This window comes from Vitis vinifera, chromosome 1 (genome assembly GCF_030704535.1).
Source record: "Vitis vinifera cultivar Pinot Noir 40024 chromosome 1, ASM3070453v1".
NCBI classification, from domain to species: Eukaryota; Viridiplantae; Streptophyta; class Magnoliopsida; order Vitales; family Vitaceae; genus Vitis; species Vitis vinifera.
In genome coordinates this window covers 10,269,122-10,283,819 of record NC_081805.1, presented here as the reverse complement: position 1 = coordinate 10,283,819, position 14,698 = coordinate 10,269,122, and the positions used below count along the sequence as shown (strand labels likewise).

The window sequence follows — 14,698 nt, the reverse complement described above, 5'->3', positions numbered from 1 at the left end:
CATGAAAGCATCGAGAACAAGACATGGGACCCTGAAACAAAATACAAATCGGTGATGACGTCAATTTGTCTTTGTATCCTTGGGATTTGGGACATTGAACTCCTGCTGTTTCTAGGCCATCTTAGGTTTACTGACCTTCAGAGGCACGAAGCTGTTACAAATGTTTTGCATTTTAGGTTCTTCGACCCAATGAACCAAAACCCACTTATTATATTTCTGCAGTCATCTAATTTATCCTTAAGAAGGAAATCTTCCCTGGTTGGCGTTTTTGCTTGGATCAAACATGTTATGAGGTCAGGAATACATAAAAATGACGTTAACGGCCCTGCATCTCCAAAGAATTCCATATTTACAGATGGAGACCTGCAAAAGACCACCAATCCTTGCCACTGGATCTCCAGGTACACCTTTCAGAGAATTATTTCCAGTAGCTTTCAGGAGACTGATGAAGCTGCAGAGAGTGGGCTTGTATCAAGTTACTGGAATTTTGTTATGTAGCTTTCCAATGCCCCTGGGGATATTAGAAGTCAACTTTGTGGTAGATTTTGACTCCCTTCTGGTTCTCGTAAAAGCATGCCTTTATCCAACCAGGCCAAAATTTTCTAACCAACAATGGGTTGACTAAAAGCTTCAGGAAACGAGAATCCACCCCACTAGCTCCCCTCAAATTGCAAACCTATCAGAAGCATGAAACCTGGCAAAAGCCTCAAGCAACAGTATAAAAAGTCTTTGACAGTTTTCAAATTACAGAAAAATGATGTTTCTAACATTCTTAACATTCAAATGTTCAAGAGGTACATAAAACTAAAGCTAAACTGGGTGATCCAAAAAGTTGGGGGCAAAACTAATTAAAATTACAACTTTTTATTGTTTAAAAAAATAAAAATAATAAATCAGGGCAAAACTAATAAAACTATTAGTTTAACCGTTTACATTTGACAGAGATCTGAACAAATTGTGTGGTAATTTAACAAGGTTTTTGTAAGAGTTGCAAAAGGTTGAATTCCCAAATTTTGGTGGTTAAAGCTTAATTGAGTTGAGTTATATCAAATGCTATAAACACTGTGGATCTAATGTGCCAATTATACAACCTTTATGAAAACCTGCGGTGTTATTTACAATTTCATCCAGCCAGCTCACTTATTGGAGGGCGGTCCATCACATTGGATGCAGTCATTGCGTTGCTTTGCAGCAATGGGTCAATATCAGGCAATTTGGGAATCTGGCATTGAAAGTAAAGGGTGAGATAAGCAACACCATGGATTCAATCAGAAAGATAAGCTACTATAGAAGATATTTAGTTGTCATATAGCCTGTGTTAAAATCAAACTAATGAGGAGGTGTATGCTATATTGTACCTGAGCCAATATATCAATTGTACGCCGTAAGAGGCGAGCTAGGTCTCCCTCATCCATTGCACAATCCATCATAATTTCCCTCCAAGTTAAACCAGATGCCCAGGCTTCAACCATTCCAGAAAATTGGCTATCCAAACAGCAAGGTATCTGCATCCACAGGACAAGCTTATCTTGCTATAGTAACTAAAGCATTATACCAAGTGTTGTAAGACTAAATTTGCTTAATCCCACCAGTAGACTCACCTGTACATCATGTTTTTCTTGAAGTTGCAAAAGGGAGTTTCTTTGCTCATCCAAAAGACTGATGACATTGATTACAGTAGTGGAAGCTTCATATATATAGCTGCAGATGATAAATTCAAATTAAAATTTCAGTCCCTTGAACTAATTTCCAAATTCTGTTGACAGGATTTCAACCAAAAGTTATACCGACTCCATGTTCTCTAGTCTATGATGCTTGTCCTCATGAGGAAAGTTGATTATCCAAACTAAGTCACTAGTCAGATAGAGGATGAAACAAAAATACTACAAACTTGAGTTCCCATTTCATCTTGTCAGCTCACAAGAGCCACAAACCAGTCTCAGGCTAATATAAAAGAAATTAGGGATAAGAAATCCTCCACATCTGAAAGCAAGACAAATACCTGTTGTTTTTCCAAGGACGAACTTTGATCCCTTCAGAAACTAAACTTCCACATACTGCAGCAAGTTGTGCAGGTTTTAAACCCAGTAAGACTTTACTCCGAAGAACCATTGCAAGCCAGAGTTCATTTTCTCCCCGAATTGCAGCTGCAGTTTCCCCAAGAGGAAATATTATATGTGTATTGATATCCAATGCCCTAGTTTCATGTATGACATTGCTGACCTGGATTGAAGATTTTCAAAGAAACCAGTGAGACCACTATCTTTATAATTTTTAAGTGCCCAAGGAAATACATAATTAACACAAATTTTTAATTGAATGGAGAAAAGCATTCACATAATAAAAACTGAATTATACTAGCCACTTAGATGTGAGCGCCAATATAATTAACCCACAACTCAATAAAATGAAAAACAGAACATACATTTTCCCAATGGGCTAAACATGCATATATAACAATATTAAAGCCCCATTTTCAAATTTATAAATTAACCTTGCCTTGAAGTTTATATATTCGGCAAAACATGGTTCTACATGTATCATGAGCTGGTGATTTATGTTACTAGGTTTAATTTTTAATTTGTGGAACACCCAAAGTTTATGTATTAATATCTGTGCTATTGGATTTCACATGAACATCGGAAAGCCCCACCTATGGCTGTGAAACTTTGGCTGTGGCAGTGGTGTATCCAGGAATTTTTCCTTCATAGGGAGGAGGGAGAGGAGAAGGTGAAGAAAACACCTTTCCAATCACAAATTGTGGAGGAAATCAGGGCATATTTTAAGGCATTTTTTTAAGGTTAAATTGCACAAACCTTCCCTGAGGTTTGGCCATATTACATGTATTACACTGACCTTCCTTCAGGTTTAAACAAATTGCTGATGGAAGCCCTTGAGATCAGCTATGCATATATATATATATATATATATACACTCACATTACCTTGTGCTAAAAACTTCAAATTAACACTCTAAATTGACTTCAAATTGGTCATTCACTAACTTAAATTTAATGTCTTGTATTCCTAATCGTCAAGAAACATTAAACCCATAAATCTCACAAACTCCCAAAATTCAAAAACACTTCCTATTAATCATTAAATTTAATCAATTGAAACTAATCCTGATATTTAACTATTCATCATTTTCAACAACCCTAGCTTTTAATATATTAAATAAATTCTCAAATCTCAAAAATCATTTCAAATTTATTGTTCTACTGATTTTGATTAATCCAAATTAACCTTGAAAAATTAATTGATAAAAAAACTAAATTAAATTTCATCTTCATCTTCTCCATCTTTAACAAATCCCAAATCCCCATATTTTTTATAAATCCTTAAATCTTTAACCCTTAAATTTCAAATAAATTTATAATCCTTAAATTTCCAATAAATCTCTAGACCTTCCTCTTCCCATTCAACTTCTTCTTTCTTTTCTTCCACAAGGAAAAAAAAAATCCTCTTGCAATTGCCATGATTGAGTGACAACATTCACCTCCCTTCTTCTTTTTCTCCTTCTAACCCCTTATTAAAGAATAAGAAACAAAATAAAATATGATAAAAGACAGTAGTAAGGAGCAGTAGCAGAAAGTGGCCACTGTTGTGGCCGCTTCCCTCTATCTTTAGCTTCTTATTTTCCCTTTCTTCAAAAACGAAAGAAATCTTTTTTCCTTTTCTTCAAAAACAAAGAAAAACACATACAATAATAAGGAATAGCAACGCCAACTCACCAAGGGTGAGTGGTGATGGCTGCACCTATAATAAAGGTGAAGAAGAATCAATCGATCACATCCTCCTTTCTTGTGGCAAATAGCCTTCTCCTTATTTGAAATATAATGAATGATGCATTTTTCAGGAGTGATATTTATCAAAACAAAACAAAACAAAATAATAATAATAATAATAATAATAATAATAATAATAATAAAATAATAATAAAAAAATCAGTAAGAGTGATCCTCTTTAAGTTGGAATATATCCTTTGTCGGTTAGAAAGAGAACAAAACTAGGAAATCTACTCATTTGTATTTGCTTTTGACTATTTTGGAGGGAGATAAATCAAGGGTCATTTGTCACTGTGGAACAATTGGTTCAAGTGTTCAAAACTTCTTTCATGTGCAACTTTTTGGAGTGAGTTGGAGTGAGTTTAAATAACGTGCCAATGTCAATGGTAGACTTTGTTGATTGATTAGGATTCAAGTAAGGGGAAGAAGTTATTTTGTGATTCTCTCCCTTGTAGATATCAATGGAGACTTTGTTGATAGATTAGGATTCAAGGGGAAGGAGTTATTTTGTGTTTCTCTCCCTTGCATGTGTCCTATCTTCTTTCTTCTTGTTCTTTGCTTTTGGTGCCCTTGTATATGTTTGTACTTGAATGTGCTATTTTACTAGGTGCTAGTAATATATTTTCTTTCGCTTGCCTAATAAAAAAAAAAAGGTTTTTTAGGAGAAGTTTGTGGGAGAAGATAATATTTATGCTATGTTTGGTTCTTAGAAAATTCGAGGGAAAATGTAAGGGAAAAAAATAGAAAGGAAAAATATAGGGAAAGAAAAAGTGAAAAAAATAAAAAATCAATATAAAGTCAATAAATTACTATTATATGCTACTTTAAACTCATTTTACTTATTTTAACTGTTTGATATAAAAATTAAATAATTTGAAAATGCATAAGTTTATAACTAATTTTAATTATATTTAATTTTCTTTCATATTTTCCATAGTATAACCAAACATGAGAAAATCATTTTCCTTAGAATTTTTTTTCTTTCCTTAATACTTTCAGGGAACCAAACATAATCTTAGAATTTTGGGAAGAAAATGCACAAGGAAGAAAAAGATGACCAGGAAAGCAAAAATTAAAAATAAAGAAACAAAAGACCTTCAAAACAACTTCATTTTTCTCTTACTAAAAGGGCATTTTTAATTTCTACATTTCTTCTAACAGTCTTAAGAGATAAACTCTAATAAAGGAAGTTAGTACAGAAGTTTTTTTACTCATTTTTTCAATTTTCAAAACTTTTGAAAGAATGTTGTTAGTTTTTGCACCCAAAAACTTGTCAAAGAATGTTTGCAAACTGGGAAAATTACCTTCCCTTTTTTTAGGATTGCAGATGAGCGTGCCCTTCAAATCAGTGTCCATTTGGGACTCAACAGAAGAAAGGTTTAGGCAGAGGTTTACTCATTTTGTGCTTATGATGGAAGGCTTACTTTAATCAAAAGCACAATGTCCAGTCTCCTAATTTACTTCATGTTTGTGCTTATAGGCGGTCAAAACAAGATTGGAGAAGATTTACAGGAATTTTCTTTTGGGAGGCAGTAAGTGTAAGAAAAAACGCCATTTGGTCAGATGGTCAACAATTTGCTTACTAAAAAGTAAAGGAGACTCGGGAATCAAAAGGCTTTTAGAGCTTAACAAAGCTTTACAAGCTTTGGAGGTACACAAAAGGGCCGGAAATTTTAAGGAAGAAAGGTCATCCAAAGAACATTTGAAGAGATGTCGTGAAGGACAGTAAGGAAGGGCCTGGCATTAGTCTTTGGATGTTTATTTGTAAAGAGTGGGAAGCTATTCATGCTCGTAATTATTATTGACAATAGTTCTCATATGAGGTCTTGGACTGATGCATGGTGATGGGATAGCCCTTTGAAAGAATCTCTCTAGTTTTGTTCAGTATTTCCTTCTTGCCATGATGCTTTGGTAACAGATTTTTAGAATGGAGAGGGTGTTCAGGGGAGTTGGCTCCCTCGTTTTAGGAGGAATTCTAAATAGGGAGTAAGGAATGCTGCAAGCTTTTCTTTACAGTGTTTGTGTGGTGGTGAGAAGTGGTGGAGGCTAACTAGAAATTATAGTTTTACATAAAATCTTACTACTACTTTTTGAGTCCAAGGGAGCAAGGCTATTTTCTCTCCTAGGAGGTTTGGGTTCCTTTGGCGCCATCTAGAGTTAGTTTCCTCACTTGGAATTACTTTGGATCAGCTTAAAAGGCGGGGCCAACCTTTAGCAAGTTGGTGTTTCCTCAGCAAGCAGGATAAAGAATCAGCCAACCATATTCTCATTCATTGCAGGCTGGCATGCAGTTCGTGGTCCTCCATGTTCTCTATTTTTGGTCTTTTGTGGGTGTTACCTTGTTCAATCAAGGAGTTGTAGTTAGGTTGGCATGGAAATTATGGGGAAAGGGAGGCTGTTTAGGATGATTGCTCTTTTTTGTTTGTTTTAGTCCATTTGGAGAGAATATAATAAAAGGTGCTTTCAAGGTGGGGACAGCTCAACAGAAGTGACATTTAAAAATCTGTTTGCATTTACTTTGCTACCATGGTCAAATTTGGTATCAGACTGTACCTTTGATTCTTTCTGGATTTAGTTAACTGTTTAAGTGGGGTTTAAGATGTTGTTGGCACCTAGTATCTATCTCTTGTGTACATAGTGCATGTCCACTTTTGTTAGGCACTTTTCAACAAAATTCATTATTGCCCCTCAAGGAAAACACTGCACCTGCCTCCCCCAAACCCCACCCAAATATGGGTTCATGCATGCATGTGACTGACAGTGAACTGTTCATTGGCAATATTTTGTATTTTTCTGTACAACATATCATCCAGTGTACTGTAGGCTACAGTTATATTTTTAGAATAAAATGAAACAAGGATAGAAATATAGGCAAATATATATTAGAGTTAGATTAAATCCATGATAAATCTTGTATAGGGTGCTCTTATTTCTTCTCTTTTTATCCTCCTTTGTTTCTTTACCTTCCTACCTCATATTGCTTATTGAGAAGGATCCCCAATCCTTTGTAAATTATTCCAATCTTCATATAATATTTCTTGTTTCTTATCAACACAAAGAAACAAACCTATTATAATGGTTATTTTGGAATGTACTAATGAAATTGATTTTTTTTCTTAGAAAGTGATGAAAACAGTTGTATTATGTTTACTGTAGGCAACACAAATCTATTATGTTTATTTCAATTTAATGGTGCATGTAGCATACGTCTATTATGTCAAATGCTAATAATATCTCTCCATCTAGATATGCTTGTGTATCATACATTTATTTTTAGAGTCAGGTAATATGGTACATGCACCTATAAATTGGAATAAAACTACTGTATAAATAAGTTATTTGAAAGTCACCAAATAAACTATCATCAATTTTACCTGCAGAAACTCCTTCCAACCAGATGGTTCAATTTGCTCTATTCGACTACTCAAACGATTTGATCTAGCCTTCAAGCGTTTAATCTTTTCCTCAGTGAACTTACTCATGTCTATAATCTTCTTGTACTCTTTAAACCCTTCCGTGCGTGCTATCTTTTTCTTCAAACGTGAAACTTTATTTCTTTGCTCCTTGTAGCACTCTACAGCTTCATAGTATGCTTGAGACATTTTTAACACCTAGCAATAAAAAGGTTGAGCAAATCTTGTAAGATAGTTTCTAGATTCCAAGAAAATCTTTATCTGTGAACAAATAGCAATAATTCTGTGAAACCATTCCTACTATCTCAGGATCACAAAGTCTGTTCTGAAGTTTCAGAGCAGTGGGAAAAAGGTTACTAGCAGAAAGAAACCAGAAGGCGTAATTTACTAGCATACACTTGTCATTACACTTTAAAACTTGATTAAGGAGTAATTAAAAAAATGTAATGTAATATAGGTTAATGCTTAATGAAGAAGAATTCTTACAGGTAATATATATGACCAATGTTATTAGACCATTATCGCATACAGATTACCTCATCATCTTCAGAAAGGCTACTCAAAACTGGCACATTTAAACTCCAAGACCATGTCTCTAGGGATCCTTCAATACACCATAAACCTCCCAGTTCAGACTTAGCAAGCTCCTCCCACTGTATGTCTGCCTTATCAAGAAGTGCCCTCATAATTTCCCGAGGCAAGGCATCACCTTGAGCTAAGGCAACATTAGGAAAGCCCGTCCTATAAACTGTTTTAATCCACTTTTCTGTAAATAGATACCAAGAGTTATCTGAACCAAGAGCCACATAATAAGATGGTTTGCCATTGGGTTGACTGTCAGTATCATCAACATTTAGCTCTGTCACTACTGCATTTAGTGCAAAACAATCATTGGTATAAACCTGTGAACAGGGGAATGATAAGTGCATTTCAATTGAGTTGTCATTCAAAAGGATAAAGTCTAACGAAGATGTGTATAGGATAATGGAAAATATAAACAAAAGCTTTAAAGCTAACCAAAAAAGAAACAAAGGAAAAAAAAGATTATACAAAAATGTGAAAACTGAAATAACCAGGGGTACAACTGAATCTCTAAATCAGTGTAACAATAACCAATAGAGGGTAAGTTGGGTGAAGAATACAGGATAGGAAATGATAGCAGCGAAAAGGTGAGATAGCTAGCTGATGAAAACTATTGAAAAGAGTAATTTTGCCCACTTCGGTGAGGTATCCTCTCTTCCATGTAGTCAAGCTTTGTTTATCTTGCAATTAGCATGTCCACTTTAAAAACATTTTCTTAAGAGACTATTACTTAAAAATTTATAAAATTGCATTATCCTTTTCAAACTCCTCCCACTGTAATGTTGGCCTCATTTCTATGGAAGTAGCACTTTCCAGCATTCCAAATACCTTCCATCTATACTGAAAAAGAGTGTTACTTGTGGAGGAAAAAAAGGTCAATAATCATTTTGATCATGAAATTGATGATTTCTCATGGCTACTACAAACAAAAGAAACGCATAAACTCACCATGTTCTTGACTTTTGAACCATCAAATGAATCAACCTTCCCTAAATAGACAGCAGGGACTAAGTGTTGAACATCCTCAGAATCTTTATATTGCAAACACACAAAAGGCAAATGTCCATTTTCTGACTCCTTCAATAGTAGTTTCAAGGCAGACATTCTTCTCAATTCCATCCTTCTTCGTAACTCAGTTCTCAAGCGTTTTTCTGCCTGTAAAAAAATCGGCCATCCCAGGTAAGATTATTAACATATGTATTTTACAAATTCAACAACAGGAGTGGCAGAATGCAACATATATAGCATATACATTTATCCACTGTAAAAGCAAAGTCTTTTGCTAAAGCTCTGGCTTTTCAGAACAGACATACTAATGTGAAATAAAACTACAAAAAGCCATCTCATGCAGAATGAATTTTGAATGTTTTTAGTTCTTGATTTTACTAAACCATGCAAAGTCACATTATAATCTGTTGTGATTCTTGAGAAAATTGTAGATATATATACACCCCAAGCAAAAGATCACCATAATAAAGGAAGTTTTATTAGTATGCCATATTCAAAATACAGGACATAACAAGTATTAACTAGCAAATTTACTGCCGTACCCAAGAAAGATAAATGAATAAAGGCTGGAAATAAGCAATGATGTACCCTTAATTCTTCCTGCAGATTAGCAATCTCATTATAAGCCATCTCCGATAACAGCTTCCGGCTCTTCCTATCAATAGCATCATCAGTAACTTCTGAAGACAACACCTCAATCTCTTTCTCTACTTTTGTAAGCTCCTCTTTTGCAGCAAGCATAACATTGCTCCCAACATAGTTTCCAAAACTTTGCTCAACTAACTTCCTAGCTTCTTCCAGAGTTCGTCCTGCTTGGAGAACCTTCAAATCATTGGATTCACTCAATCTACGAGTAACTTTTGCACCCTGTAAATCCCTAACGTTTATCACTTAGTGAAGTCTATCAGCATAAAAAAAAAATCAGAAGAAATTTATGACACAAGAAGGTGCATACTGCAAGAAGATTCAGAACCATTCCATATGAAGCAGTAAACTGTGAAACAAGAGGTTCAACCCCAGCAAAGAGAAGCTTGCAGCATTCTTCAGCACCATCGTAGGGGGTCTGAACAAGCACCGCATGTCCACTTTCATCAATACCTCTACGTCCAGCACGCCCAGCCATTTGAAGCAGTTCATTTGAGCTCAATTGAATACGTCCACTTTCACCCCTTTTGCTGAGAGATGAAATAACAGCTGTCCTAGCAGGCATATTGATTCCAGCAGCAAGTGTCTCTGTAGCGAAGACAACCTTAACAAGTCCTCGTTGAAACAGCTCTTCTATAAATGATTTCCACAGGGGTAGACATCCAGCATGATGTGCAGCAACCCCTTGCAGAAGGCCTTTTACAGCAGACTCCCTGACAGCATCAGGATACTGAAGACGGAACCTTTTCAAGGCCAGATCAACCTCACTCATTTCAGACTCATCTAGGAGATTGCAATCTTCAAGATACTGAACAGACGCATCACATCCTTTCCTGCTAAAAATAAACCAAATTGCTGGCAGCATATCCCTTGCCTTAAGGTGCCATAATGTATCCATAACTTGAGGAACCTGAAAGTTAAGAACTTACTACAAATAATTAAATTGCCATTCTTTAAGTCACAAGTCAGAAGTAGGGAACAGATGAACAAACTGTATAGGAAAAGAAAATGATAATAACAATAATAGTAAGAAGAAGAAGAAGAAGAAGAAGAAGAAGAAGAAGAAAAGAAAGTGGTAACCACAAATAAATGCACTCAAGTTCATACTTGTGAACGACGAATTGTGTTTATGTCATTCTTTGAAAGAGAGGATTGTCCATGGATGCTAGCAAAACTGCTGTAGCTCATGTCACTTTCACGTTTTTTTAAATTCCTTCTTCTAGATCTCTCATCCTTGTAAGAGTTATCTCCTGAAGCATAATTTTGTAAATAACTGAGAGACAGCTTCCTGTTCCATTTTAAAACATAAAGTAAGAAATTTGTTGACATTAATAACTGGCCAATTTGTATATTCCAAGAGAGAGAGAATGTAGTACAAACAATTATTTGACGAAAAAAGAGTGAAACCAATTACAAGAGCTACTAAAAGACAATAACATTCAGATGCTGGCAAATCCTTGGCATCACATAATAACTTCATAAGCCAGTAATTCTGAACAATGTAATTGTTAAGCTCACCAATATGTTTTGGAGTGAGGAGGGAGGAAGAAAGAGAGAATGCAACACAAAAAAATTGTTTGAAAAAAAAGAGGTACAGCCAACTACAAGTACTGCGCAAAGACAATAGCAATCACAGGCCTGCAAGCGATCCATGGTACACTACATGATAACTTTTCAATGTGAATTAAATGCAACCATTCTCATCAATGATTTTTTTCTTTTTTCATAGGCAAACAGGAAATATATTAACAGAGCGTAAGAAAAGGACGCACCAAAGGACAACCATTCCCATCAATGCTATTAAACATAATATATTTATCAGCAAGCCACAGAGAGGTCCTTTTTTGGAATGAAATTTACGTCTTGCTCCAAAAAGCTATTTCATCAAGAGTGAGGTTTCTATAGCATGAATATTGCAATCTGACATAGAACTCTCTCATTCAATTATTAGTGTGAGGAGCAAACAATAACTACATCTTCCTACCATAAGAGGTCAGACAGATAAAAATTAAAATAAGGAAAGGCCTGCTGATCATGCTTACCACAAGAACAAGAAGAAATAACATAATGGCATGACTGCAGTTTACTGCCACCAATATTGAGGGAATATAGATAACAATAGAGCCATGAAAACATTTGCTTGCATCACAAATAAGCTGAAAAAAAGTACTCTAAGGAAAATGGGTGGTACCTATTCATGCTTTTTCCCTTCTCGTCAAGAAGAGGTAACAAAGAAGTCTTTGTAGAAAAGTGCCAAGTCAATGGAACAGGACGCTTTGATGATGTGACCAACTCAGTTTTACCATGTATCTAGAAACAAAATGGAAGTGAAAAGAATGTAAAAACACATCAGTCCACCAATTGGTCCTCTCACAGGTCCTCTTCATAGGCAAATAAGAGATAATATATTAGAAAGCACCTAAAAGAGAAAAAAGGGGAACAACGCAAGCTCATAGGTTCAAAAAGCACTCATACCAAGATAGTTCAGATTCTTCAGAATATTCTCATTCGTGATAATCAATTAACTTTTCCAAAAGAAAGGTCAGTTCTTCTGAGATATGTTCTCCTATAACTAAAGTTTCATACAACTTAGGCAAATAAAAGGCCTTGCCTTAAAATAAATAAATAAATAAACCTAGGCATGTCTGAGGCCTTGGCTAAAACAATACAGAAATCAACAGTCATCAATTTTTGTCACAATTTTCATATCACAGAATATTTTTATGGAGATCTAGTAAAGAAGTTCGACAGTGGCTGTGGTTGTATGCATAGTACTCTGACAAGCTATAAATTAGTTGAACCAATATGTTCTATCACTGCTTCTCAAAAAATGGAAGAAAAACTTCAGCATTTGATTACTCTGATAAACTAATTCTAAATAGAGATACCAAGAATTTGCAACACAGGCTGAAATACATACTAAATGAAACATCTGCTTGCAAGCTTGTTTTGTAGCATGAAAGTGCAGTTAGAAACTCACAATTTCCAGAGTAGTTTCAAGTGCACTAAAAGACTGGATAACTAAAGATACCTGACTAATCCAACCAGCCAGCTCATCTGGATTTGCAACTGTAGCTGATAGACAAATAAGTTGAACTTCTTTTGGGCAATATATAACCTAAATGATTGTGCATGGAGGTTAGAATATATTCTAGAAATTATAAGATGAAGAAAATAAAGAGAACAAGCAGAGAGCAGGGTGACATAAATCACATACTATCTCTTCCCAGACCGTACCCCGATATATGTCACTTAGATAATGCACTTCATCCAAAACAATTACATCCACATGGAAAAGCCCACTCCCAGAAGAAACCATTCCAACACTGCATGCAAACAAAAGTTATCATATAACTTAACAACTGAAATTACTAGTAAGAATATCACAAAGTTTAAGACCCAGTAATTTCAATGAGGAAACACTGAGCACATTAGAATACAAACAATTTTCTTCTTACAGAAGTACAATTCTGTACTAAAAGTGAATCCGATGATTTTAAAAATAATAACAATGATCACAATACTGACAACAATAGCAATGATGAGGCTATGTAGAAAAAACAACAAGCTCCTGATTATCTAACTAATGAAGATAGTTGTTCCAATTTTACAGAGGAATAATATATCTATAATGGCTTCCAAAATGAATTTATTTGGATTGCATCATTAATTGCACATGAAATCTCTTCAACATTGCATCATGCATTTTTTAGACTATAAATTAAACATCGCTGGACTTACTGCTTAAAATTTTCCTGTGTCTTAATGCAATCGAAGTTTAAATACAAAATAAAGTACCTCTGATATAACATGTTTCTCAGGATCTCTGTGGTCATAATCAAAACTTGAGCATCTTTGTTGACTGCAGAATCTCCAGTAAGAAGGCCAACATTATTATCACCGAAGGTCTCACTGTAATGATAAACCCACCAATATTCATTTTTACTTAAATGATTTTCCAAATAGATCAGTTGAAAGAAAATTCTGAACAAGTCATTTATCTGTAGCCTGGAAAAATCTTACTGCCACGTAAACAAAAAGCATTTCTAAGCGGCATTAAATAAAACACGTAAACCTCTTTTTTTTTCCTTTGTCAGAATTCAGAAAAACATTACATACCGGAACTCGCGGAATTTCTGATTCGATAATGCCTTAAGCGGAGTTGTGTAGAATAATCTCCTTCCCCTGGATACTGTGGCAACAGCTGCAGCTTCTGCAATCAAAGTCTTACCGCTGCTTGTCGGGGCGGAAACTACAACCGATGAACCTCTTAAGAACGCTTGAATTGCTAACCTCTACGCAATGAAAGCATAAATAACGCAAAAGCTTCGCACAATGAGGAATTATGGATTTGTTAAATATGCAGACGCTAATCAGAAAACCACACAAATTTTGGATAGTACAGAAAGATAAACCTGAAACTTGTCAATTCGAAAGTCGTAAATGGAGGCGAGTTCCTCGACATCAATCAGCTCTTCGCCGAACTCTCTGACTTCGTTGCAGAGCTTCTCCACTCTCTGCCACTTGAATTCATCAGACCGAGACGCAGGCGCCTCAGATGTAGCCATCGATGTTTCGATTTCATCTTCCACTCCGTCCAAAGCTTCACCGGGGACGTCGTATTCATCTGCGGCTTCGTCGTCATCGTCATCGTCATCATCGTCCTCGTCGACATCCGATAGTTGAGATTCCACCGGAAAGAGTGAGCGTCGAAACTTGTATGAGATTCGAAACCGAGATGAGATCTGAGCTGGTGGGCGGAGCGGTTTGGGGAAACAAAACCCTAGGGCTCGAGAATGGGAGTGAGATTGGAGAAATGGACAGGCTTTGTCTGTGGAGAGGGTGGAAGAGTGGAGCGTGGTGTGCGGAGGATGTGAGAGGAGAGTAAGGGAGTTCATGGCGGGAGAGCTGCACCAAAGCTCTCAATGATGCTACTCTGTATGCGCTATGGATATAATTAACGGATAAAATTGGTTTCAGTTTTTACAATTGGATATTTGATTTGACGCAGGTAAACGACGTCGTATTTGGTTCCGGCGTTTTAAATGGGTGCCTTTCTTGCAATGACGTAGTACCTCCGAATACACCACTCGGATCATGACGATATGAAAACAAAATCACTAATTTTAAAGAACACGTATTAATGTTAAATAATTACGCAGAAAAAATACAAAATAAAAGACATTTTATTTTTCTGTTTTACGTATTCATGTCATATTTTATATTTATTTTTATTATTCTCTTTCATGTTTTACAAAAAAAA

The 14,698-nt window shown here is 35.5% G+C and overlaps 1 protein-coding gene across 1 annotated transcript; it reads right to left on the bottom strand.

The window, feature by feature from the left end:
* Positions 1–845: 845 nt before the first annotated feature.
* LOC100253458 (DExH-box ATP-dependent RNA helicase DExH15 chloroplastic) lies at positions 846–14,399 on the bottom strand. Its single transcript, XM_002267730.4, has 16 exons — positions 13,851–14,399; positions 13,555–13,730; positions 13,234–13,347; positions 12,653–12,761; positions 12,467–12,553; positions 11,627–11,745; positions 10,543–10,723; positions 9,746–10,345; positions 9,379–9,657; positions 8,731–8,937; positions 7,737–8,102; positions 7,162–7,398; positions 2,003–2,223; positions 1,602–1,701; positions 1,359–1,505; positions 846–1,222 (listed from the first exon to the last, which is right to left on the bottom strand). The coding sequence occupies exons 1-16, from the start codon at positions 14,331–14,333 to the stop codon at positions 1,124–1,126; spliced, it is 3,525 nt and encodes a 1,174-aa protein (XP_002267766.1). The 5' UTR covers positions 14,334–14,399; the 3' UTR covers positions 846–1,123.
* Positions 14,400–14,698: the final 299 nt, after the last annotated feature.

Excerpts from the sequence above, each read along its gene's own strand:
- LOC100253458 (XM_002267730.4), bottom strand. The coding sequence starts at position 14,333 with ATGAACTCCCTTACTCTCCTCTCACATCCTCCGCACACCACGCTCCAC. Across the intron at positions 10,346-10,542 it reads ACACAATTCGTCGTTCACAA|GTTCCTCAAGTTATGGATAC; the intron begins GTATGAACTTGA and ends CTTAACTTTCAG. Across the intron at positions 8,938-9,378 it reads ATCTGCAGGAAGAATTAAGG|GCAGAAAAACGCTTGAGAAC; the intron begins GTACATCATTGC and ends ATTTTTTTACAG.